The following is a 24,559-nucleotide window of genomic DNA, read 5'->3' as shown; positions in this document are numbered from 1 at the left end:
TTTGACTGGGTTCATTATAGCATCCAACTCATATCGGGTCGGCTCACATTGGTCCAGATAATCCGTTTTGCCTTCTATATCCAGGGCACTGTAATGCGGCAAATTTTCCATTTTACCCTTTCATAAAATGATACGAATTAACGCAACACTCTAACCAACTAAGCTAATAGGCCAATTATGTTATAAATAAATAATATTGTTATACATAACACTAAAATTTCTAATGTATATCTAATGCACATGTAAATTTAAATAATAAATTTTGTGACAATTAATTTTGATATAACTCATAGAAATTATTTAATCTGTATATTTTTTTATAAATAAAAAATATTTACTATTAAAAACATATTTTTGAAAAAAAATTAAAAAAACAACACTTACAGATCATGTAATCCGTATGAGTTATACAAATTAACTTATACAGATTACATAATTCGTATGCCTCTTACGAATTATGTAATCCATACATAATTCGTATGACTTGTACGGATTACGTAATTCGTATGAGTTAATTCATATGACTCATACGGATCATGCAATCCGTAAGTGTTTTTTTTAATTTTTTTTTCAAAAATATGTTTTTTTTTAATTTATTAACATATTAAAATTTTTAATAGTAAATATTTTTTATTTATAAAAAATTAACAGATTAAATAATTCGTATGAGTTATATCAAAACTAATTGTCACAAAATTTATTATTTAAATTTACATGTGCATTAAATATATATAAGAAAGTTTACTGTTATATATAACAATATTATTTATTTTATAACATAATTGATCTATTAGCTTAATTCGTTAGAGCGTTGTGCTACTAACTTGAAAGTTTTAGATTGGACTTATACGGATCACCTGATCTTGATCTGTAAGCCTTATACGGACGGATCAGAGTTCATACGGATAAGTTGATCTTTAAGTCTCATATGGATCCTTTTATGAAAGGACAAAATGGAAAATTTGCAAAATTGGTGGGTGCGCGTAGCAGTGCCCCTATATTCATAGGGAAATTAAACAGTTTATTGGTTAGTTTCCGTCGAATGCCCTTGTAAATTTAAAGGTAACTGGGCTTCAAATTTTAAAGCTTGATACCATATCGCATTCAAAGCGGGCCCTATGGGACAGAAAATGATGCCAGATAACAAAATGCCTTGGACATAATTTTTTTTAAAAAATGACCCTCGTTCTTACCATAGAAAAAAATCTGATTAATATCTCAATCCATTATTCCGTCCCTCAATTTGAGTGTGGAACACCACACCAGATTATCTAATCCTCACCACTTCAATTTCTCATTACTCAGCCAACTTATACAAATTATAGTCTAATTATACTTTAAATCTTCCAATGTTCCCTGTCCTGTGCCTAAGTTCTCCCAGAACTACACCAGCACCAGGTTGACGTGCTGCCTTGTGTGTGCCTGTGTTTGTATGTTGTGCTATCTTATTATATTCGTGGTTTGGTGCTAAGCTATCTTTGTTTTCAAACTTTATAATGCTTAGGTATTGGTAAAGAAAGTAATACAAACCCAAAGCATATTGGAGTCAATTATGTGTTTCAAGGCCCTATTGCTACCAAATATCGCTTTGTCATTGCAAAGGTACATTTTTACATGCTCATAACTAGTTTAAAATGTGTCTTCCTTATCCTAAAAAAAAAGTCTTTCTTGAGGTAGGTAGTTGTGTTTGTATTAGCTAACGTAGTTATCTGTTTCTATTCATGTAGGCTGCAAAAGGCAACCAAAACACCAACCGAAATACAAAACCGAATAGTGTGATTTGTGCTGATTGTGATGGAAATGATAATTGTCTTCTGATTTTACGTGGCTAGTAGATGCAAAGTAATTTTTCTTGTTCCTTTTTCGGCAACTGTATAAGCAAATTATTGATTTTGGACTATGCCTTTTGTATTTGTGTTAATCACGAGGTTTTGTTCTTCATCACTTTTAGATACGTTAAGGTTGTGTTTGGAGGTTTTACAGAAAGGAGGTTGATTTGACGTTGAACGGAGGTTTTAAACTTTTCAATGCACAAAAATAAAATTAAAAGCAATGTGAATTTCAAACTGGTGTTGAACACATGCTGATCTAACCAAAACACATAAGTGTCATGCTTTGTCAAGTTGAAGTAGGCAGTGGTTATATACTTATATGAGAAGTGAATGTCTCTTATTCAAACACCTTCTACATCGTACGATGAAGAAGACAAAAACGACAGAAAGTATCTACAATTTGAAATTTTGGTTTTGTTGTGTCATGTTTGATTAACAGGAGCTGTTCTATGCTCTCAATGCAAAGGCAGTGGGGTGAACTCTGTTGATATTTTCAATGGACAGTTTAAAGCCGGTGACACGTGCTGGCTTTGCGGGTACCTAAACAAACCATTCCATTCTATTGTATAATTTTATTTATGTGTTCTATCTGATACAGAAAACCCTACTTTCTATTCTAGTTGTATTCTAAAAAAATTACACTTCTTGAATTCATACTACAAGTCTACAACCACCTAGTGGGATAATCGGATAAGATAAAACTTTTTTTGTTATTTCAATTCTTAATGCAAGACTTCTTGAAAGAGGGAATTTTGGCAACGGTGTAATAAAAACCTTTGTTTTCTATATTGGATTTCATGACTTATACAATCTTTTTTGCCCCCTCTTTATAGAGGCAGGAAGGAGATGTTATGCGGGAATTGCAATGGAACAGGCTTTGTTGGTGGCTTCTTGAGCACTTATGATCAGTAGGATAAAAAGTCCTTGTAGCCATATGGAGGCTCACACACACATGTATATTGTGTCTCTTTAAATACTTTCACTATGTTGATTTTATATTTGGAAATTCTTAGTTCACTTGTAGACATAGTGCCATAGTGGTTGTTTAAAAATGAATAAATCAACAAACAGAAATATGTAGTAACATATTTGCCCCCATTCTGAACTGTGGTTAGCTGTCACAACACTCAACTTTTTGTTGTTCCCTTGAGAATTTGATAGAGGGGATTAGTGAGATGACAATAGCAGCCGATAGATAAGGAAGCTTGGAAACAAAGTCTGCAGAGAAAACCAAATAGGGAAAGAAAGATACAAGAAAATACTTGGACAAAGAAGGAAAGTTGATTCGGGTCAAAGCAACGAATAACAAGAAGGATGAAAACAAAAAACAAAAATAGAATAAACAAACGTAGTTATCCCAATAGATACGGGGATACCTAAGAAACTAAACAATACTAGTAAGAAATAGCCATATATGAAGGTAATATAGATTAGTATGCATTGATATCCTTCTTTTGATTCATATGAAAATCTACCATTGAGACAGGGAAATGGATCCTCTTGTATAAATGACAAATCATGTCTAAATTCTATGTTTATTTCTTTTCTAATAAACATTAAGTACACGAGATTTGAAGATAAACACGAGAAGATCTATGTTATTCTGGTTGCATTGGCTAGTGCAGTTATTTTATTTTTCAATCCTCTTGCAATCGCAAAGCCTAGTTATGCAAAGGAGGCAATGAGAAAATGCTAACAGTTGAGCTTCTACCCCTAATTTCTTCCAAGCTACGCAGTGCTGATAAAGTTAGTTTGGTGAACGTGTTCTCCATGTTTTCAATTTCATCAAGTTCTTTTGGAACGTGCATCAGCGTCTCTTTGTTTTCATTTCCAGACATGGAGCCACACTCGTCTTCCTCAAAATCCTCACTAATTGAAGACCAGTCGTTGGTGAAAAGAATACTCAGTATCACCTCGCACTCCTTTACAAGCTTGTTAAGCACATCAATTTTGAAGAAGGGCTGGTTCAGCACCTCTTGGATAAAAGGCAAGCGAAGCAGTGCACCGGTTCGCTTATCATATTTCTTTATTATCTTCACTAGACCTGCACAAACATTCATCATCAAACCCCCCCCTCATAATCTCATAACTCTATCTCTCTGTGTGTAAATATATTTAAAGGAAAGAAAACATGACAGATGCTAGTAATACATTCACGATATTCTCTTTTTAACTCACTCTCTACTATTGTTGGATTAAATTCATATAGGTTGCATTAAATGAAACTTTAACTAAGAAATGCTAATGACACATTTTGATACACGCTTTTTGAATACATTCTTTGTTATTGGTTGAAATTTATTGAAAATCATTACTTATTTAATTTGTTTCATTTATGATTTTGTATTTGTTAGAAGATTTTATTCATTAGTAAGAAGTATATTAGAGAGTGTGTTGTTAACACTCTTTTTTCTACTAAGAGAAACTGAGAAAGTGTGATAGAAAGACAGTGTTAAAAAGTATGATCTACCACTCCTCAAGAAAACACACTAGTCAACAATTATCATTAGTGCATGAGCTCTTAGAACATGCCTGTGTAGTTGAGTGCGGTATAGTTCTCTAACAAAACCATCTCCCCGTGAAAATCCACTATTTCCCTCCCTAGTGACATCAACTCCGCGTTTGAATCAATGGCTCTAGCAACCCTGTCTTGCAACTCCTGCAACACAAATACAAACCACTGCTCTTAAATTCATAAAACCAGAAAAAAGAAAGGGAAGGAAATTGTGATATATATATATAGTTACCTTCCATTTGATGATGTATTCTTCTTCCTTGTCCACAAAGAAACCGTTAAACTTATCTATCTCAAGCTCCAAGAGGCCAAGGAAGTGGTTAAGCTCGTCAGCATCCAAACAGGGTGGAGTTAGAGCATCTTTGGGACACATAACCTTCAACTGTTTCTTTAAGTCTTTGTAGGACAAGAACTGGTCACGCCACTCGGGCAGGGTCTGCTCGATCTGGCTCTTCAGGATCTTCCAGAACTTCATGGCAACAACACTAATGATCGATCTGTTACTCAGTTTTGCACAAGGATATTAGTGGAGTTGAGTGGATTAGATTAAAAGTAAATAAAGGGAAAGAAATGCTATTCTTCAGGTTCTGGAATTAGAATATTAATGCTGAAGTAAGAATATACTTAATGTTCTACACGCAATATGCATAGGTTTCACCGGTTTTATGTAAGTGATAGCAGTATAATTCTATTCTGTTCCTTTAGTTGCCTTGTTAGAATATTCTCTTGGTCCAACTTACCATTACTACACGATGCTTAGGATTGATCAAAATTCACTTGATGCCCAAGTCATAAAGTGCACTTTAGTGAATGGACCAGAATGTTGTGGGTTTGTAATTGACGGATCACATAGCATCCAATAATTCTATGCTAATCCATTAAACAATAATCTCGATGCTAATAACTTGATGGCTTAGCGCAGAGCAGTAAACCCAACTCAACCTTGATTCAATGAAGTTTATGTGATGCAAAAAGGAATTCTAAATATAATTGAAAATTTTCTGGCACAATTTTGCTACCTTCTAGTGACTAAGGATTTTCATTTATAGAACCGTGTTTACATTTCAAAGCGACAACAAGCAAGAAATTGAAATGAAAGGAAAACACACACAATTGGGCTCATGGATTTGAGCCAAGTTATTGCAAAATTCTGAAGCACAATAAAATGAACCTTGATTTGCACCCATAAATTGGATCATGTTTAACTTTGATTCCCAAGAGGTTGGAGCAGGTGGTATAATGAAATAAGTGTTGTCTATCAAGTCTTAAGCAGTGGGTGGTAATAGGCGGTGTGGGGATTTATGTTATAGTCCCACATCGAACGATATTACAAAGGAGCTAAATTAGCTTCTATAAGAGGAAAAAGCTTTGGCTCTTAAAAGTCATGATCCTTCAGGCAGTTAATGGGATATGAGGAGTGGTAAAAATCTCGCACGAAATATGCGAGTGGGGTGTCCGCCCCAGCCTGGTTACGACAACTGGGCACTCTCCCTTGAACCAATCTGATCCCTAACCTGAAGTACGATTATTTTTAGTAACTAAAATCTATAAACAACAAACTATAAAAACTTTTGTTGTTTATAAAAATGGGTAAAAACAATTTAAAAATTATATAACAAAGCAAATCAGTCCACCCCTTTCTTGTTTCCAGAATGCATTTTAAAATGGAAATTGAAAACTGACAACCATTTGCTCCTTGATGGGTTGTTTGAGAAAAAATAGAGCTGAAATTATTTTTATACTTATTTTTAAGTTTTTTTTTGTGAATTTTGTTTTTAGTTTAAAAAAGAATACATATTTGCTATGATCACTATATTGTTATCAACTTCTGTTATTAGCACCTATCACTGTGCTATATACATTATCATCATTATTATTGCGTTACAATCACCCAAAATATTTTTAAACTAATTTTAATATAATATGAATCTAATTATATTTTAAAAATTAATTTGAAATTTTATTGAAACTAAAATTAAAAACTAATTGTTATTTTTAAAAATTTCAAAACTCAAAGAAAAAATCATCCAAAAGAAGACCTATGGTTCAATATTTTGTTTTAGAGTAGTTTAGTTTATAGGAAAGAAAAATAACGAATTTTACCACATGAATTATTTAAAATTATAAAATTATGAATAAGACATTAAATAAGAACTTCATGTGGATAAATTTTAATTTCTATTAAACGAAAAATATTTTAGAGATAACATCATTAATATAATAAAATTAGTTAAAGTTTACTTATATTTAAAATTAAAATATATAAAAAGAAATGTTATTTTATTTTAGATTTGTGTGGATAAATTTTAATTTCAATTAGACGAAAAGTATTTTAGAGATAATATTATTAATATAATAAAATTAGTTAAAGTTTACTTATATTTAAAATTAAAATATATAAAAAAATGTTACCTTATTTAGACCAAAATAGTATAATTTTACTTTTTAAACATGTCATCATAAATTTAATTTTTGATTCGTATGTATGAAAAGTATCTATTAAAAGAGATCAACCCATGTTCTTAATATTTTGAGGATTAGTCTTTAACTTTTATTGAATACCTAGGTTAAAAAAAAGACCAAAATAATATATAAAATTATGTCAATAAAAATTTAATTATTTAGTTCAATAAATTAGATTGGGTGTGAAGGGGTCTAATTTTGTAAATCTCATTCTCACTTTAGCAAGTCTAATCAAACTAAGCCACCAATTGTCTTATTATTTTTTTCTTTTTGGATCTAATGATTTTTCCTTTTTTTTTTACTCAAAACCAATCCAAACCTACATGCGATTTTTTTTTTTGAACCCAAAGATAATGACTAATTTATCGAAATAGGAAGATTATTTTAAGGAACGAAAATCTGCCAACAGATATTTTTCGTACACACATGAAACAAATGATTTAAAACTGTTTAATTTTTGTTTTCCAGCCCTAACAAATGAAAATGGCGAAACTGATTACAGAGCGACTTGATAGCAAATAGCGACAAGACAAAGGACACGCACACTCATTCACTCAGTCACACTATCTTTGTGTATTGTAAAATGTAAACTTCGTGGAGAAGGCATCGCAAACCGAATCAATCAGACTTGACTTGACTCGTCATGCTGCAACTCTCTCTCACTTTATCTTCCACTCTTCAATCGCAATTCCTCCACACTCTCATACACAGCTACATCACTTTCTATTACTCTTTTCTAATTCTTATATGCTTATAATGTAATGTGAACCTTAAGTTTTCAACCATTTCTTATCAAAGGGTATTGCGAGCGAGACTCTGCGGTTGCTGATACTTTCATGATTTGATCACAACGCTATCCTGCGTTTTTAGTTTGGTTACTGGGTAAGCTTTTCGCATTTAGTGGGTTCTGCTTCTTCTTCTTTTGCCCCAAGATTTTTATTTTTCGACATTGGATTTAGTACTTGGTTGTGTTTTGGATCGTGGGTATTCTAAAATGCTTGGAAGCCATTGTTGTCAAATTTTTGAGTTAACTCGTACGCTCTCTGGACTTTATGATTCTAGGTAGTAAAAACGAATTAACTAGCTGTTTAACTCCTTTTTTTTTTGGGATGAACTCAGGTAAACTCGATAAACTCGTGTAAATTCGCATGAACTCTTGAGTCAAGAAAGTGAGTCAACCAGTTTGAAATCAAATGATAAATTTCTGTTTTGTTAGGAGTTTTTATTTATTTTTGGTTTCCGTTTTGAAATTAGTTCTCGTAGTTTCCTTGTTCTTATGAATTCTACTTAAATTCCAGCCGCAGTGACTCCAAAAACCTTGATGTTGGACTGTTTTTTAAAACCTTGCATTCAAAAAGTGTAGACGCTCACCCAAACACATACTTAAAGCCTCTGATTTGTATTTGTTTTGCAGCAATCTTAATCTGAATAATATTTCTCTGATTTATTATCATATTCTTCTTGATTTGTGTGTCAAATTGTTTCATTCTTCGGCTGCTCCATAAATTGATATGTGGGAAATTTGTCTCATGTTTTAGTGAAGCCTTGGGGTCTGTTCTTGGTGCATTTTGTTTCTGTATCGTTAGTTTTCTTAGTGCACATATTTTTGGAGCAACGAAAAAATGAAGGGGCAGGGTAGGATATGTTCTGTCTGTCTCTGAAGAAGAAGGTTCTTATTGATAGAATTCTTTGAAAAAAAACAATTAGTTTGTGGAAATTCTCTCATAATTTACTAAATATAAAAACCATGCTCAGAGTTCAAATCTGTCTCTCTATGTGCAGCTGTCTCTCCCTGTATCTCGTTCTTTCTATACTCATTGAATTTGCTGTTTTTGATGACTGATTTATTGAGTTATCTTTAATTATATTTTTGTAACCAAAGTTAATCTAGAGCTGATGATACCTTGGGCTAGCTTTCTCTTTATGCTCATAAACCCCCCACTCTGAATCTTCATTAGATGGGTATTTTTTTGGCTAATATTGAAGGCTTCCCTTTCCCACACTGTACTTTATTTTTTTTCTCTATTCTCAAATATTGATTTATGTTGTCAATTTCAAAAGGTTAATGTTGCAAATTTGTGTGGTTTAGAATTTACAGACTACTAAGAACATGGACTTAGAAGGAAGTGAAAAGGGTTCAGTGGTTACTCAGATTAGCATTGGTGGATTTGGCAGTGAGGTCAAAGCAAGTGATCTCCTGAATTACTTGGAGGATAAAATTGGACTTGTGTACAGGTGTAGGTTGAAGACTTCTTGGACCCCTCCAGAGTCATATCCAGAATTTAAAATCATTGATACTGCAAAGATTAGAAGAACGGAAGACTACAAGAAGGTGGAGCCCCATGCCTTTGTGCATTTTGCATCTCCGGAATCTGTGACTGCAGCCCTGAATGCTTCAGGTTGTTGTGATCTATTTTTGAAGAATCAACCGTTAAAGGTCAGCTGTGGGCCCAAAAATCCATACTTCCTGAACCAAAGGAGGAGAACTACAACTCCTTTTAAGATGTCTGATGTACTTGTTGAAATTGGGACTTTGGTTAGTCCAGGGGAGTTTTTCGTTTCTTGGAGAGGACCTGATAAAGGTGTAAAATTTCTTGTGGATCCCTTTGATGGCATGTGCAGGTTTTGTTTCAGTAGAGATACTGCATTCTCATTCAAAGGGATAGACAAAAAAGCAGTTATAAAGTGTGATTTTCAGGTGGGATTCCTGGTTAGAGACATTAATGAGATCAGGAGATATAATGATACATCATATCTCGTTGTTTTATTACACCTAGCTTCTTCGCCTTGGGTTTGGTACAGAACTGCCGATGATGACATTGAAGAATCAGTACCATTTGATTTGCTGGATGATGATGATCCTTGGATCAGAACCACTGATTTTACTCCTAGTGGGGCAATTGGTCGATGCAATTTTTATAGAATTTCAATCCCACCTCGCCATGGTGCGAAATTGATGAAGGCCATGCTTTATCTAAAAGGTCAAAGAGTGCAAATACAAGAACTTCCACTCAAACAGACACTTAGGACACAGAATGAACCTGATTTTGGCATGCCAATGTCAGATGCTTTCTTCTATGTACATTTTCAGAAGGACATTGCTTTTGACATAATGTTTTTGGTCAATGCTATTGTACATAAAGGCATATTCAATCAGCACAGGTTGTCGGATAGGTTTTTTGAATTGCTGAGAAATCAACCTAAGGAGCTTAATGTGGCTGCCCTGAAGCATTTATGTTCGTACAAGCGCCCAGTATTTGATGCAACTAAGAGGCTAAAAATAGTCCAAGAATGGTTGCTCAGAAATCCAAAACTGTATCAGATCTCTAAACAGTTGGATGATATTGTTGAGGTTAGAAGATTGGTTGTTACTCCATCAAAAGCCTATTGTATACCACCTGAAGTTGAATTGTCCAACAGGGTTCTCAGAAAATTCAGAGAAGTTTCAGATTGTTTCTTGAGAGTCACCTTTATGGATGAAGGCATGCAGACAATTAATGTGAATGCTCTTAACTATTATGTTGCTCCTATAGTGAAGGAAATCACATCAAACTCTTTCTCTCAAAAGACAAAAATATATAAAAGGGTGAAAACTATCTTGGAAGAGGGATTTTACTTTTGTGGCCGAAAATATTCATTTTTAGCCTTTTCATCCAATCAACTTAGAGATAGATCTGCTTGGTTTTTTGCTGAGGACAAAATAAGATGTGATGATATACGAAATTGGATGGGCAAGTTTAATCAGAGGAATGTTGCAAAATGTGCTGCTAGGATGGGACAATGCTTCTCATCTACTTATGCAACAGTTGAAGTTGCTGCAAATGAAGTTAACTCCATGCTACCCGATGTTGAGAGGAACAATTACATTTTCTCTGATGGTATTGGTGTTATCACTCATGATCTTGCAAGGGAAGTTGCAGAAAAGTTGAAATTGGACAATGTACCCTCTGCTTACCAGATCAGATATGCTGGTTTTAAAGGGGTCGTGGCCTCTTGGCCGGCTAAAGGGGATGGGGTCAGACTTTCTTTGAGGCCTAGTATGAACAAGTTTCAATCTACTCATAATATCTTGGAGATCTGTGCGTGGACCAGGTTTCAGCCTGGTTTTCTTAATCGGCAGATTATAACATTGCTTTCGGCACTGGGTGTGCCTGATGAAATATTTTGGCAAATGCAGGAGGCAATGCTTTTGAAGTTAAATCAAATGCTTGTGGATGCAGATATCGCTTTTGATGTTCTGACCAAATCATGTGCTGAGCATGGGAATGCTGCAGCAATAATGTTAAGTTGTGGCTTCAGTCCCCTAACAGAACCTCATCTTAGAGGTATGTTAACTTCTACACGTGCTGCGCAGCTTTGGGGACTTAGAGAAAAGTCCAGGATTTTTGTATCATCTGGGCGATGGTTGATGGGTGTCTTAGATGAGTTGGGTGTGCTTGAACAAGGGCAGTGCTTTGTTCAAGTGTCTACACCTTCTCTTGAAAATTGTTTCTCAAAGCATGGGTCAAGATTTTCAGAGACAAAGAACCTGCATGTAGTTAAAGGTTTTGTGGTTATAGCCAAAAATCCTTGCCTTCATCCAGGAGATGTAAGAGTTTTGGAGGCAGTTGATGCCCCCGATTTACATCATTTAAACGATTGTCTTGTTTTCCCTCAAAAGGGTGACAGACCCCATACAAATGAAGCTTCTGGAAGTGACCTTGATGGGGATCTATATTTTGTCACATGGGATGAAAATCTCATTCCACCAAGTAAGAGGAGCTGGATACCTATGGAGTATGCCCCTCAAGAAAGCAAACTTCTGACACGTCAAGTGATGACCCGAGTATGTGCTTTTTGAATTTCATTCTATGAAGTTCCATAGTTAGCTAGCTGTGTGCTTTGTGCTATACATGGGAACATTAAAATATGATTGTTGTTTTTCACATGAATTATTCATAGCCTCATGCATTTGATTAGTAATTCAAATGACATATTCACTACAGGGACTTGTGTATAGTAATAACATTTCATATTTGGGAAATATTTCATCTGATCTCTAACATAAAATTTTGAGTGTGCTGGAACTAATTCTACAGTCACATTCAATCATAGGGACTTGCACATTGTCCTCTAATTTGTCTTGTTGTACATATGGTGTGATTTTTCTTGTTGACTATATATTGCGAAAATGAGTCAGCAATTTAAAGTTGTTTTGTCTTCCACACTGCAGGACATCATAGAATTTTTTGTCAGAAACATGGTAAATGAACATTTGGGTGCAATCTGCAATGCACATGTGGTACATGCTGATTCCAGTGACTATGGTGCCTTGGATGAAAAATGCATACACTTGGCCGAGCTAGCAGCCACTGCTGTCGATTTTCCAAAGACCGGGAAGCTTGTCACTATGCCTCCTCATCTGAAGCCAAAATTGTACCCTGATTTCATGGGGAAAGAGCGGCACCAGTCTTACAGGTCAAATAAAATCCTGGGTAGACTTTACCGGCATATCAAAGATGCTTATGATGAAGATATTGAAGCTCCGTATTTGAACTTTGTGACTGGCGATATACCATATGATAAAGATCTTGAGGTTCCAGGATCTGCTGATTTTATTGCTGATGCGTGGGAGCAAAAATGCTCATATGATGGCCAGTTGAGTGGGCTAATTGGTCAATACAAAGTGAAAAGAGAAGAGGAAGTTGTTACTGGACAGATTTGGTCCATGCCAAAATACAACAGTAGGAAGCAAGGGGAGCTTAAGGAGAGGCTGAAGCACTCTTACAGTGCCCTGAAAAAAGAATTTAGATACACTTTCGAGAAGTTGAATTCGGATGTTGGAGAATTAAGCGAGGAAGAAAAAAATTTGTTGTATGAGCAGAAAGCTTCGGCCTGGTATCAAGTGACATATCATCCTGAATGGGTGAAAAAATCCCTTGATCTGCAAGATAAATCCTCAGAGAACCAAGAGGCTGATAGTTTGGGAAGTACGGTGATGTTGAGTTTTCCTTGGATTGCAGTTGATTACCTAGCTCGCACAAAGATAAGGCAACGACATCAGAGGAGTGGAAATTTTGACTCAACTAAGCCAGTTGATTATCTGGCAAAGTATCTATCTGAAAGGTTATAATTCCATTGAGAGCTTGCTCTTGGCTACAAGGCCACTCTGCCATTCTATAATATTACAGTGAACCTGTGTTGTATACGCCTTATAATGTGTCTTCACTTTAGCTGCTTTGATTGTAACTAGGTTTGTTCCCAAGCCAGGGAATTCCTTTGCCTTTGGGGCTTAAGACTGTATCTAGTCTAGTTACATTTGATACATTGACCGTATGTTATAGTAGTAGTCTTGTTGTGCTGCGGTTATTTGTATATGATTGTGATTGTGATTAGATTATGTTTTTTTGAGCTTTCTAAGCATACTTTGAACAAAGGTGAAACTATTGTTGAGATCTTTGTGTGCAGCATTCATAAGTTATTTCAAACAATAGTGAAGTTATTATTGAGATCTTCGGCTTATAGTACTGTTAAAGCTCGTGGAATTAAATGTCTTGGCGAAGTAGATATTGTCAACTTATAAGAAGTGGGCTCTTTTTGGGTGTGGCAATAAGTTGAAGCAGATGATGAGTTCGCAGCTGAGGTGCCTGTGGTATGTCGGTGGAAGAGGCATACAAATTAAAAAGTCATTTATATTTGACAAGGGTACATATATGTTTCAATTTGCGTTTTACTGCAGTTCATAATAAGGATAAAAAAATAATTTTACCATTCAACATTTTCATTTTTCAACTTTTGAATTTTGGATTAAAGTGATAGGTAGATTACACTTTTGGGATTTGAATTTTCTTATTTTCAGAAATTAATTTGATAATATTATATACTTTCAGGGACCTGAATGATGTTTTATTCTAATTTTTGAACTATAAAATTGTATATTTGTGGATGTTTGATTTATCTAAAATTTAACATCATGATCACCAAGATATCACATAACTCAATTGTTGGATTTATCAAATTCTAGTAAAAGGTTATGCGATAGTTGTATCTAATTAGATGATGGCAACATTGATATTATCCATTATATTTGATATCTAATTTTGTGATTTTTTTTTGTAATTATCCATTAAATTTAGGTCTAATTTTATCTCTAATTAGGTGATGGCTACATTGATTTTACATGTTTGATTTAGTTAGAATTTGTTTCTTAGTCTTTACAATAATACTTTAATTTAATATATGTTAATAATTTTTATGCATTTTATGGAGAAAAAAAAGGTTAAAAGAGGAAACTTTTAACAAAATTGAGGTACGTAAGTTGATTTTAATTTATGAGAGAAGTTTGACTTATTTTACTACTTTCATTTTTTTCTCACAAATATTTGTTAACAAAAATTATCCAAACTAAATAAATTAATATACACAAGTCAATTTATTGTTTTGGGCTCTAAGCCTCAAACATAAATAAAAGTTATAGACAGTGCTCGTTGAACTGAAAAGATGGTTCATAGTTGGTGCAATATGGTTTAGATTTTCTGGCAAAGGCAAAAAAGGTTAGTTCTCATTAATACAACATTTTTACATCGAAAATTTAAGAATTCTTTGATTTAAGAAAATATTTTTATTTTAACTCTAAGCCTCAAACATAATTAGAAGATTGTGGACAGAGCACATAGAAGGACTGAAAAGATGACCTATAGTTGGTACCATGCGGTTTAGATTTTCTGGCAACGTCAAAAGGTTGGTTGTCATGAATACATTTTTTACATTGAAAATTTTGGGATTTCTTGATTTGATAAAAAAAATATTTTTTTGTTTGTTTTTTATTTTAACTATAAGCTTCAAACATAAATAAAAGATTATGAACAATGCACATTGAAGGATTGAAAAGATGGCTTGTAGCCGGTGCCAAGTGGTTTAGATTTTGAATTCTTTTTTCTATTTTAGCTAATGGTATTCATGGTACAGGTTATCTTATATGTGAATTTAAATTAATCCAAATCCATATAAATAATTTAGGTTTGATCATTTATATATTTGGATCAGAATCGAATGAAACTGATCAAAATTATTCATGTGTGGGTTGGGTCATGGGTTTAGATTAATATGTCTGATCAAAATTGAACCAAATCGGTCAAAACTAGTCAAATTTTTTAGAGTTGTTTGGTTTGACTTTAAATGCGGCTAATATTGAAATTCTAAGTGTTAGGACTATTCATGTTGAAACTTCTTAAGATTACTTTCAGATACATTGTTATTTGTTTCACTTTTTTTTCATATTTATTTTTTATGTTATGTTTATGATATTAATAGATCATGTTTTGTTCATTTGTTTCAGCAAATTTAATTGTAACAAATCTGGTTGTAGCAAATATGGTTACAACAAAACTTACGGCAATAAATTAACTTATAGGAAATAATTGTGATTCAGACTATTATAATAAATCTCGTTGAAGAATATTTTGTTTTAATTTGTATTAGTTTATTTTAGAATATTATGTTGATGGTATTAAATGAATCAATTTTACTACTTTCATTTGATAATATTGTGTTAATTGTATTGGATATTTGAATTAATCATGATATAAAATAGTAGTTTTAAGAAAAAAAAAATCAAATTTAAATGGGTAATGCGTTAGTCTGGACCGAACCAAATCGTTCATGAATAAATTGGGTTGGATTTCAAAAAATTCTGAAAATCTAACCGAACCAAACCAATCAAATTTGATTGGGTTGGATCTTGAATTTGATCAAAATTGATCCGAATCAGCCCACAAACACCCCTAGTTTTAGCCTTTTCTATACAATTTTTTTTTCTTCAAAAAATAAAAAGATAAAGTGACACTTTTGTAATTAAAAATAAAATTAGGAAACAAAGCTAAAAAATATTTTCTTGAATCGTTAAGGCTCAAAAGTTTTTAGACTAAGTTTAAGATAGAATAATAGATTAGTTGGAAATGACATCAATTAGTGTATGTTTATTTGTTGGTTGAGGTGTTCTTAGACGGCCTTTGATGCAAAAACTTCAAATAGAAATTTCTCACAAAATGTACATTAGAATGCGTGTCCATTCAAAACAACCATAATATGTGTTCCTATGTTTACGTGCAAAACCTTTGTAGGGCTGTGGAAAGATAGTAGACCAAATGTAAAGCTTGGCAAGAAATACAAGCCATAGATCCTTAAGTTATCTTTCTCTGACAGATCTCTAATCAACATAAACATCAGAAAAAGCCAATTAGTATCATCTAATGTTTTTAACAGTTAGTTTTCAAGAACTTAATTACAAAGTTTTAAAAGATTTTTTTATAAGCAATTTTTTTTATTGAAAGATGCCTCTACTAGCACAAGGAGTGCCTAAGATCGAATTTAAAAAATTAATAATAATAATTTTGATGCATTGTAGTGTAAATTTTTCTATACAACTAATCAAATAAAAATCAACATAAATATGATTTTTTAAAGTAAATCCTACCAAAGCTAATAATCTTTCTTTTTATGATAATGTATGATTGAATGATGGAGTAAAAAAAAATTATACTGTTAGTATGTTATAATTAAGTTTATTTTAAAAATACAAGAACTTACATAAATATTTTAAATTAGAGGGACCTATTTAAAAGTTTGATGAGATAGATTATAGAAACTTACACATTAATTTAACCTTAATAAAATTCATACACTATCTAATTATTATGTTAAAAAATGTCTCCAATAATCGTTGGGTAACATTAGCGTTTACAGAGGTAGGCACTTTGAATCAAAACACAGACACACGTTGTAGCTGAATCAGAGGTGTTTGATTCTTGCTCTGTAGTTCAGAAACACTCTAGAATCTAGAGCCCTTCATCCGGAGGAAAATTTACTTGAGAAATTTTTAGTTTAACTTGCTCCTTCTATATTTCGACTTGACTTTAATATTGTGTCCGACCATATTTGAATGTATCTGCACAAATATTGATACAAATATAAGAACTTTACATTTTATCTATAAAAATATATATCATAGTACAACTGGTTGCTGCGGAACCTCCTTCTATTTGTAGATTCATTTATCTTGGAAATTAACTGTGTGATATGATTGACATTCATGCACATGGTCAGAAATCTTATCTTTAGATTCGTATATTTGAAAGATATATGTTTAGATAAATTAATTTCTTAAATGAACTATGACATGCCAAAAGATTAATCTTCAACTTTTGATTAAAGAAATATTCCAGATTAAACAAAACTATTGGAAATTAATTTATTAATACTGAACAATGGGTGACAAAGCCTACTATAAAGTTATATGAGCACATATTAGAGAACGGTATTGATTAGTCTCTTATTTATGGGAAAATAGATTAATTAGCGAAAGCCTATGTGTGGTTTTGGCAGCTTGTGTTCTTGAGAAGAAAAGCCACCACTTTCAGTTGACAAACATCATCCCTGTTCAATTTGCAAATTGAAAGGGGCCTCCAAAACTGTGTTGTACGGTCACCTACTAAACTTGTGCGAAATTAATTCTTCAAGAGTTCCCCCACAAAAGTACATGAACACATTGTTGAGGTGACGTGTATCTTCATTTCCACAACCATAAATTAAGGACATTACTATACACTATAGCATGATGACTATTCAAGGCGTCTTCAACTCTTTTTCTTTCTTTTGTTTTTCCTATTTTTTTTAGCATCTTCATAATCGGTGTTTTCAAGATATTTCCCCACAAAAGTGCATGAACACATTGTTGAGGTGAGGTGTATCTTCATTTCCACAACCATAAATTAAGGACATTACTATACACTGTAGCATGATGACTATTCAAGCCATCTTCAACTCTTTCTTTCTATTTTTTAGCATCTTCATAATCGGTATTTTTAAGTTATTAGTTAAATTTTTTTTAACAAAATTAATTGCAAATCATAGAAAAATATAAAAAAATATTATAAATAATGTAATTTTTTTATATTCTAATAAAAATATTTCTACTTTTAATTTTTTTACTAATACCATCAGAACACTTATTAGTATTTATTTATTTTTATTTGTCGTGTTGAACGCATTTGTGCCTTGGAATTTAACCCCAAATAATAAAAAAGGTTCTTATATCCTACTAATGACAACAGTACGCTTGCTACTTTGCTCCTTGATGCATGGAGCATTTATTAATCAACCAGCAACTTGTGTCATCTCTTCCTTTATGTCAATTTCTTCTTTATGACATAGTAGAATTCGTGTCATCTATCGTTGCTAACTTCTACCAGATGTAGGCCACAGAAATTAGATGCTGGCTAGCCAGTAGCTTCCATTCATGTTACTTAAAAAAGTGATATAATATATCAAATCAAATTAGTGTTCAACAAAATGATGAACATCGATTAATTTAATCTTTGAAAATATAAAAATCGTTTTGATACGTGAAGTTATTAAATAACTGTCATGTTAACTATTGGCATTATTAAATAATATTTATTTTAGTTTCTAAAATTATAAGTATAGATTAAAATGATAAAGGTTTGATCATTTTAAAAATTAAATGACAATTTTATATAAGTTGTTGTAACAATAATTTATGGTAAACCGAAAAAATTACTGGCTGAGTCACGGACAATGTCGCTTTCTTTAAGACGTTTCGTGGCACTGCCAAAAAAATTGTGCAAGCAGACTATCAACCACGACATCCCCAAGATAAAACAGTCCAGATCACTGTATAAGATTCCCACTGAACTGAGGGGACCTTTTCTAAAATTACACCCTCTTGTATGACTTGAAAAGTCACTCTAAAGCCACCCGAAAATATGACTTGAAAAGTCACTCTAACAGCCAACCGAAAATATGACTTGAAAAGTCACTCTAATAGTCAACCGAAAAGTATGACTTGAAAAGTCACTATTACCGAAATTATGACTTAAAAAGTCACTCTTATAGTCAACCAAAATTTTTAGAGCGACAGAAAGAAAGAGGGAGAAGTTTGCCGGAAATGCATCGGGTGAAATAAATATGAGAGGGAGAAAGTAAAGTTGAGGAAATGCTTTTCAACTGGGGCAAAGAAAAATGAAGAAAAAAACTCTCTATATATAGGGAGTGAAATAATATTCAAGTGTTTATCCTGAACGATGTGGGATTTAAAGTCTTTTTTTTTTTTTCTTTTTTTTAAACTTTCATCCACATTCTCCTTTGTTCTAACATAAGTTGAGTGACCAATACTCATAATTTGCAAAGCTCCACAGCCATTCCATTATAGCTCAACTTGGAAGTTAAGATACAATAATGTAATCGGTCTCACAGTTACTTTAGACAAAAATGGAGTCTGGCATGCGATTTTATAGTTGAAAAGTTTTCTATTATTTTCATAGTCGAATTTTTATTGTTGTCGTACGAACTTTCATTCATAAACATGTACAATCTATGCATGTGATTACAGATCAAGTATAGGTGAATGACTTAATCTTTTTTCTTCTAAATCTAGTGACATGAGGACAGGTTTGCAAATGGAAAATATTTACCATTCAACCTATTTTTACCTTAACTTTTTTTTTTATTTCACTTTTCTTTTTTGATCACATCATCTATATCCTATCTCAATGCAAATTTGATAATGTGATCATTGATTTCAAGTTAAATTAGTAAAATCCCTAATGTTGTTTGTGGAAATTTTCATTTAATTGTCATATTTTGAGATCAGATGAGGCCGTAGCTTAGTCCTCACAGAATATCAAGTCCTTAATTTTTTTTTTCATACTAGCATATACACGGTTAATTAAAGAGTAGATATTTTTGCGGCAATAATCTTCTTCACTCTACATTAGAGCTATATATGTATGATAAAATACATCAGCATGCCTATGCTTAGGGTATCCAATTGTGTTCAACATTCCTTATCTCCGAGGTTTGGTTTAGCAATTTTGAGGGAAGTTTATCTACCATGGATGAAGAAAAAGGCAATAGTTATTATTTGAAAGGGCTGGACAGGGGAAAGTAACATGCAAAACGACCAAACTATACCAAGTTTTAAAGTACATTGAGATTGAGAACTGATTGTCCTGGTGTGTATATTTCCGCTTGGTGAGTTCTATGTGTGTAAGTTTTTTATTATTAACTTTATTTTCATAATAAGTTAATAAAATATAAACTTGAAAATATTTGTAGCCTTAGATTATGGACCATCATACCTTGCTATTATATATATATATATATATATGATTTGTATGCAGTTCTGCCTCGCTTCCCTTTTTGGCCTTTCCCCCCTCCTCATATTCAATGGTGCATATAGTGTGTGCAAAATTTCCCTTCAACAAGCACTTCTTAAAGAAAAAGAAGGAAAAAGTTAATTTTTTATATCAATAAATAAATTGAAATACTTTTTTTTTACTAAAATAATAATAATTTTCTAATGGAGGGAGTATTTATTTATCTGAGTTTTAGTTAATATAGTTTATGACTCTTCTATAAATTTTAGAATGAAGGAAAATTAATTGATGGCAATATAAAATACAAAATTTAAGTAAGGTGCAGATGAAATCAATCAAGGAGGGTACGTTCCTAGTGTTATATGTGCAAAAGTGGTACCACTCAAGGAAGGAAATAAATTTTCTGTACAAATGTGTTGTATAAAACTATGTGTTAGTACGTAGGTAAAAAATCAACAAGAGAATAAATTTAAAGTATACTTTTTTGGTGAAGTAAATTTAATGTATTTGATATATATGAGAATGTTACATGGGATAATTAGATATATTTGATAACATTAGAAATAAATGTGTTTGAAAGAAAGTTGACATAACATCTATTGTAGAAAAAAAAAATCTAGGTTTAGATAGTTCGTGTACCTGTAGGGAACACATAGAGAACCTCAAGAAGGAATAGATAACATGGAGGGCGACTTTATAGCTTAAAGTAGAAGAATATAGAAAAAATTATAGTCTATAGACCAAATTAAAAATAATTTAGATGCCAATAATTTATCTATATGGTGAAAATTATATTAGAATATTTTAACAATTTATAATATATTAGAAATTATTTAAATTTATTTTTATTACTTTTTTATGAAAAATAGGTATTAAGTTTCTATAATAATCAAGTCTATTTTTTTCAACTTGATAATATACATTTTTGATGTCAATAAAACAAATTTACATTATCATAAAAAATTATCATTGATATAGTTTTTAAAATAATTATTATAAAAATCAATAAATTTATTGTATGTATCTAAAAGGATAAACAATCACACTTTAATCTTCAATATATAATTCATTGTCATTTAGGTTCTTGAAAATATTAAAAAAAAAATTGAAAGTGCAATTCATATGTCACTTTAGTTCTTGTTAAAAGAATTTTATTAAAATTAATGTTTATACTTATATGAAACACCTATCTAACAGTTAACATTATACAAGTGATAGTTGGCTTAAGGATCAAAATGACAATAATTAAACATTACATGTCATCTATGTGTACATCATTAGTTATAGTATGTCATGTGTCATGTGTGGATCGTTACGACTATACACGTAACTAAATAGCATCCCGTATTGGCACAAATGTTAATTCTAACGAGAGTCTTTCAATGACAATACTAAAGTAATAAATAAAATATACTTTCTGAGCCTTTTTGAAATTTTATTAATATTTTCAAAAACTTTAATTAGTGACAACGAATTTCATTTTTGAAGACGAAAATCACTTATTATCATTTCTAAAAATATGTTCAACACCCAAAAGTTCGTTCAAAACGAATATCCAATCGGACAGTACTATTTCATCACTTCTTAAAATAACTTCGTAGAAGAAACCACGCTAATTGTCTATTTATCTACATTCAGGGTACACTAAACATTAAACCCGAAGTATAATGAGTGATGATATAAAAAATACTTCTATATATAAAAGCTTTATTAACACTTAAATAGTTAAATCATGAAAAAAAATTGATGAACACTGAATTCTGTTCGAAAACTTAGAGAAGAAAAGAAAAAGAATAAAGATGGTAAGTGTAAATAATTTTTTTTTTTTGCTGAATAGATAATATAATAGATGAATATATGAGACGATGTGAACTGTGATAGAAAGAAAAAAGATAAAAAGAAATATTACATATTAATGTCTGATAATACAGCTGTATCTATATTTCATCACTTAGTATAAACACCTACAGATAATATAAGATACAGGGTACAGTAACATGATGGGTTTAGGAAAGAGGCAGACATATATATCTACTAAGCTCAAAGAGGAAAAAACATAGGCGGTGCTGAAGGATCAGGACTCAGAAGAGAGATATATATGTTGCGGTTTTGAAAGTAGAATTCTTACAATAATTGCTTCAATTATGAATGGGAAGTAACCTGTTAAGCCATGCATGTCTACAGGAATATATATATATATATATATATGGTTTGGAAGTAACCTGTGGCTGATTCTTTCCCCGGCGTTGCTTTACTTGGAAGGAATAATAAAAGTTGACATACAAATTTCCTTTTCCTTGTTCCTAGTTTGATCCAACTTCTGATGCTTAATTACCACCAATCACAATATTTTTAAAAAAGTGTATTATATAAGTAACTATCAAACTGGCCATCATCACATATATAGATATCAGCACTTTGACAAACATATATTTTTACAGAAAACACAAAAGTAAACGAATTGAAAAGGATATATATATATAGCATGAAAAAGGGATTACTATTCAAGAACTATATATGACAGGGATTAAGATTCGCCTTTTTAATTTCTTCTTCTAGTTCCAATTGAGTAGTTCTTCAATCATCTGCAAAGCCACTCTATCCTCTTCTTCTTCTTCTTCTACTTCTACTTCTACTTCTACTTCATTATTTTCAACAGCACCAATATTAGTACTTTGGGGTGACCCCGTTGACTCACCCTCGGTTATAATTTGTTTCTTTCCAAGCTCTACCCTCATGACCCAGTTGGAGCCAGAATGTGGTCCTGCCCCTTTTTGCCACACTCCAATGTGGGAATTATCAGCATCTAGCCTCAGGCAAGTGAGGGAAGGAGCAGGGTCTTTGCAGTACTTTCTCAGCTTTGTGCTGAGTAGTTCTGAAAGAGCTTTTGGAGATAAGAAAGTGTTGTTGTTGTCATGATCAGCTTCAGCTTGGTTCTTTGAGGTGGGGAAATTGGTCTTTGCATTCTGACCATTCATCAAAATGGCTGCTTGGTCATATGCCCTTGCTGCTGCCTCAGCTGTCTCAAATGTCCCTAGCCACACCCTTCTCTTCCTGCATGTACCCAACAAAAGTAAATAAAAAAAAAAAGGAAAAGTTAATTTATATATATGTGTATGTAATGCAACAATGATGTATGAAAGAAGCAGCATTGTGTGAGTTGCATTAGTTAATGAGATGATTACAGTAAAGGGTGGCGAATTTCTGACACCCAGGAGCCCCACTGGCGTTGCCTGACTCCTCTGAACTTCTTTGCTTGTACCATATCTTTGTTAATGGCGCGTGAGAAATTAGTGAATAATGTTGATTAGAGAGAGAGAGAGAGAAGTGTGTAAAATAAAAAAGAAGAGAGTTGGAGAAGTACGAGGGGGAGGGTGAAGGGAATTAATAGGGGGTATTTGAGGTACAAACGTCAAGTGTGTGCAAGTGAAAGTGTTTGCATAACGAAATTTATATGGGTTGTCGGTGAGGAATGGACGGAAAGTGGAAGTGAAAACAGTACACATGCAATAAAAGTTTCTACCTGCACAAGTTTGATAAATCAATCCATGGCTTCTTAACAACTGAAATAAATGATGAGAAGCGGGTAGGGCTCCTTCTGCCCACAAATATTACAGCATCACAAGCTGTGCTCCATTCTTTTTCTCTACAATTTTCTTTCCATCCACACGTTGAAAAACTTGGAGAGAGTGGTTAGCTTCTTTTGCAACACGGAATGTGAAAAAAATAAACCCAAAAAAAGACTGTAATTTCACCTTTTCAGCTAAGACTAACCTGCGGACATCTTCCATATTAAGTCTAGAGCTAGCAAGGGGAGCGGTTTACGTGAAACTGTGAAAGCGATCAAAAGTCCCTACTCATCACGTGAATTCTATCTAAGTGGAAAATGTTTTTAATCATCACAAATTATTATTTATTTAAATTATTTTAAAATAATTATTTTATAAATCAATAAATTTATTATATAAATTATAATAAAATAATTATGTAAATTTTTATGCTGTTCATACATAATTATTTTTTCTTTATAGAATAAGTTTGTTTTGATTTTAGACTTCATAATTTATTTATTTATTGTTTTTCATCCTTTAACATTTAAAATGATTAGTTTTAATTCTTTTAAAATATTTTTCTTTCAATTTGATCTCTTCATTCTCTAAAAAAGGCTAATTTTGGTTCTTAAAGTTTTTTTTTAATATCTATATTCATATTCGTACTTGATGAAAATAAATATTTCACATCATTGGAGATGTGACTTCTTTGTCATGTCTAAGACAAAGTAACACGGTCAAATTCATTATAAATAATATATTTATATTTATCTATATCATGTTTAAAGCTTTTATGCTTTAACAAATAACTTTTATTGTTTTTTTAACATTTATCCCCGCCACAGTGCTTAAACGATTAAACTAAACTTCTTATATTCTATTTACTACTTTTATTACTATAAGAATAAGAATAAATAGAAAGTTTAGCTAGTTAATTGCTACGTATAGTTTCATGATGATAAGTTTTCCCGGTCAACCAATTTACCATTTTTTCACCTTCTTAACAAGTCTCTGTTTGGATAGTCGTTTGTATCACGTTTGACA

General features: G+C 32.2%; 3 protein-coding genes, 1 non-coding gene and 1 pseudogene across 6 annotated transcripts; 3 read left to right on the top strand and 2 right to left on the bottom strand.

The window, feature by feature from the left end:
• Positions 1–1,222: 1,222 nt before the first annotated feature.
• On the top strand, positions 1,223–3,255 carry LOC100808423 (protein BUNDLE SHEATH DEFECTIVE 2, chloroplastic-like; annotated as a pseudogene).
• SPX2 (SPX domain-containing protein 2) lies at positions 3,244–6,078 on the bottom strand. 2 transcript variants are annotated; one of them, XM_014774329.3, is made up of 4 exons: positions 5,519–6,078; positions 4,580–4,844; positions 4,365–4,491; positions 3,244–3,876 (listed from the first exon to the last, which is right to left on the bottom strand). In XM_014774329.3, exons 2-4 carry the CDS (start codon positions 4,820–4,822, stop codon positions 3,494–3,496), a joined length of 753 nt encoding a protein of 250 aa, XP_014629815.1. In that variant the 5' UTR covers positions 4,823–4,844; positions 5,519–6,078; the 3' UTR covers positions 3,244–3,493. The 2 variants fall into 2 exon arrangements, with proteins under 2 accessions (XP_014629815.1, NP_001235083.2); NM_001248154.2 differs by lacking the exon at positions 5,519–6,078 and having other exon boundaries at positions 3,394–3,876; positions 4,580–4,831.
• On the top strand, positions 5,753–5,857 carry LOC113001550 (small nucleolar RNA Z279/snoR105/snoR108). The gene has a single exon (XR_003266944.1). It is a non-coding gene; the product is annotated as a small nucleolar RNA Z279/snoR105/snoR108 (small nucleolar RNA).
• Positions 6,079–7,269: 1,191 nt separating the features above from the next.
• Positions 7,270–13,280, top strand: LOC100807347 (RNA-dependent RNA polymerase 6). Of its 2 annotated transcripts, none has more exons than XM_003522570.5 (3): positions 7,270–7,692; positions 8,909–11,635; positions 12,023–13,280. In XM_003522570.5, the coding sequence occupies exons 2-3, from the start codon at positions 8,921–8,923 to the stop codon at positions 12,920–12,922; spliced, it is 3,615 nt and encodes a 1,204-aa protein (XP_003522618.1). In that variant the 5' UTR covers positions 7,270–7,692; positions 8,909–8,920; the 3' UTR covers positions 12,923–13,280. The 2 variants fall into 2 exon arrangements, with proteins under 2 accessions (XP_003522618.1, XP_006578148.1); XM_006578085.4 differs by having other exon boundaries at positions 8,900–11,635.
• Positions 13,281–21,773: 8,493 nt separating this feature from the next.
• LOC100806821 (ethylene-responsive transcription factor SHINE 2) lies at positions 21,774–23,488 on the bottom strand. The gene is made up of 2 exons (XM_003522569.5): positions 23,150–23,488; positions 21,774–23,018 (listed from the first exon to the last, which is right to left on the bottom strand). The coding sequence occupies exons 1-2, from the start codon at positions 23,227–23,229 to the stop codon at positions 22,520–22,522; spliced, it is 579 nt and encodes a 192-aa protein (XP_003522617.1). The 5' UTR covers positions 23,230–23,488; the 3' UTR covers positions 21,774–22,519.
• Positions 23,489–24,559: the final 1,071 nt, after the last annotated feature.

The sequence above is a fragment of the Glycine max genome, chromosome 4 (assembly GCF_000004515.6).
Source record: "Glycine max cultivar Williams 82 chromosome 4, Glycine_max_v4.0, whole genome shotgun sequence".
Classification (NCBI taxonomy): Eukaryota; Viridiplantae; Streptophyta; class Magnoliopsida; order Fabales; family Fabaceae; genus Glycine; species Glycine max.
This window is presented reverse-complemented; position numbering and strand designations above follow the sequence as displayed.

Excerpts from the sequence above, each read along its gene's own strand:
- SPX2 (XM_014774329.3), bottom strand. The coding sequence starts at position 4,822 with ATGAAGTTCTGGAAGATCCTGAAGAGCCAGATCGAGCAGACCCTGCCC. Across the intron at positions 4,492-4,579 it reads AATACATCATCAAATGGAAG|GAGTTGCAAGACAGGGTTGC; the intron begins GTAACTATATAT and ends TTTGTGTTGCAG. Across the intron at positions 3,877-4,364 it reads TACCGCACTCAACTACACAG|GTCTAGTGAAGATAATAAAG; the intron begins GCATGTTCTAAG and ends ATGTTTGTGCAG.
- LOC100807347 (XM_003522570.5), top strand. The coding sequence starts at position 8,921 with ATGGACTTAGAAGGAAGTGAAAAGGGTTCAGTGGTTACTCAGATTAGC. Across the intron at positions 11,636-12,022 it reads CACGTCAAGTGATGACCCGA|GACATCATAGAATTTTTTGT; the intron begins GTATGTGCTTTT and ends TCCACACTGCAG.
- LOC100806821 (XM_003522569.5), bottom strand. The coding sequence starts at position 23,229 with ATGGTACAAGCAAAGAAGTTCAGAGGAGTCAGGCAACGCCAGTGGGGC. Across the intron at positions 23,019-23,149 it reads GAAATTCGCCACCCTTTACT|GAAGAGAAGGGTGTGGCTAG; the intron begins GTAATCATCTCA and ends GGGTACATGCAG.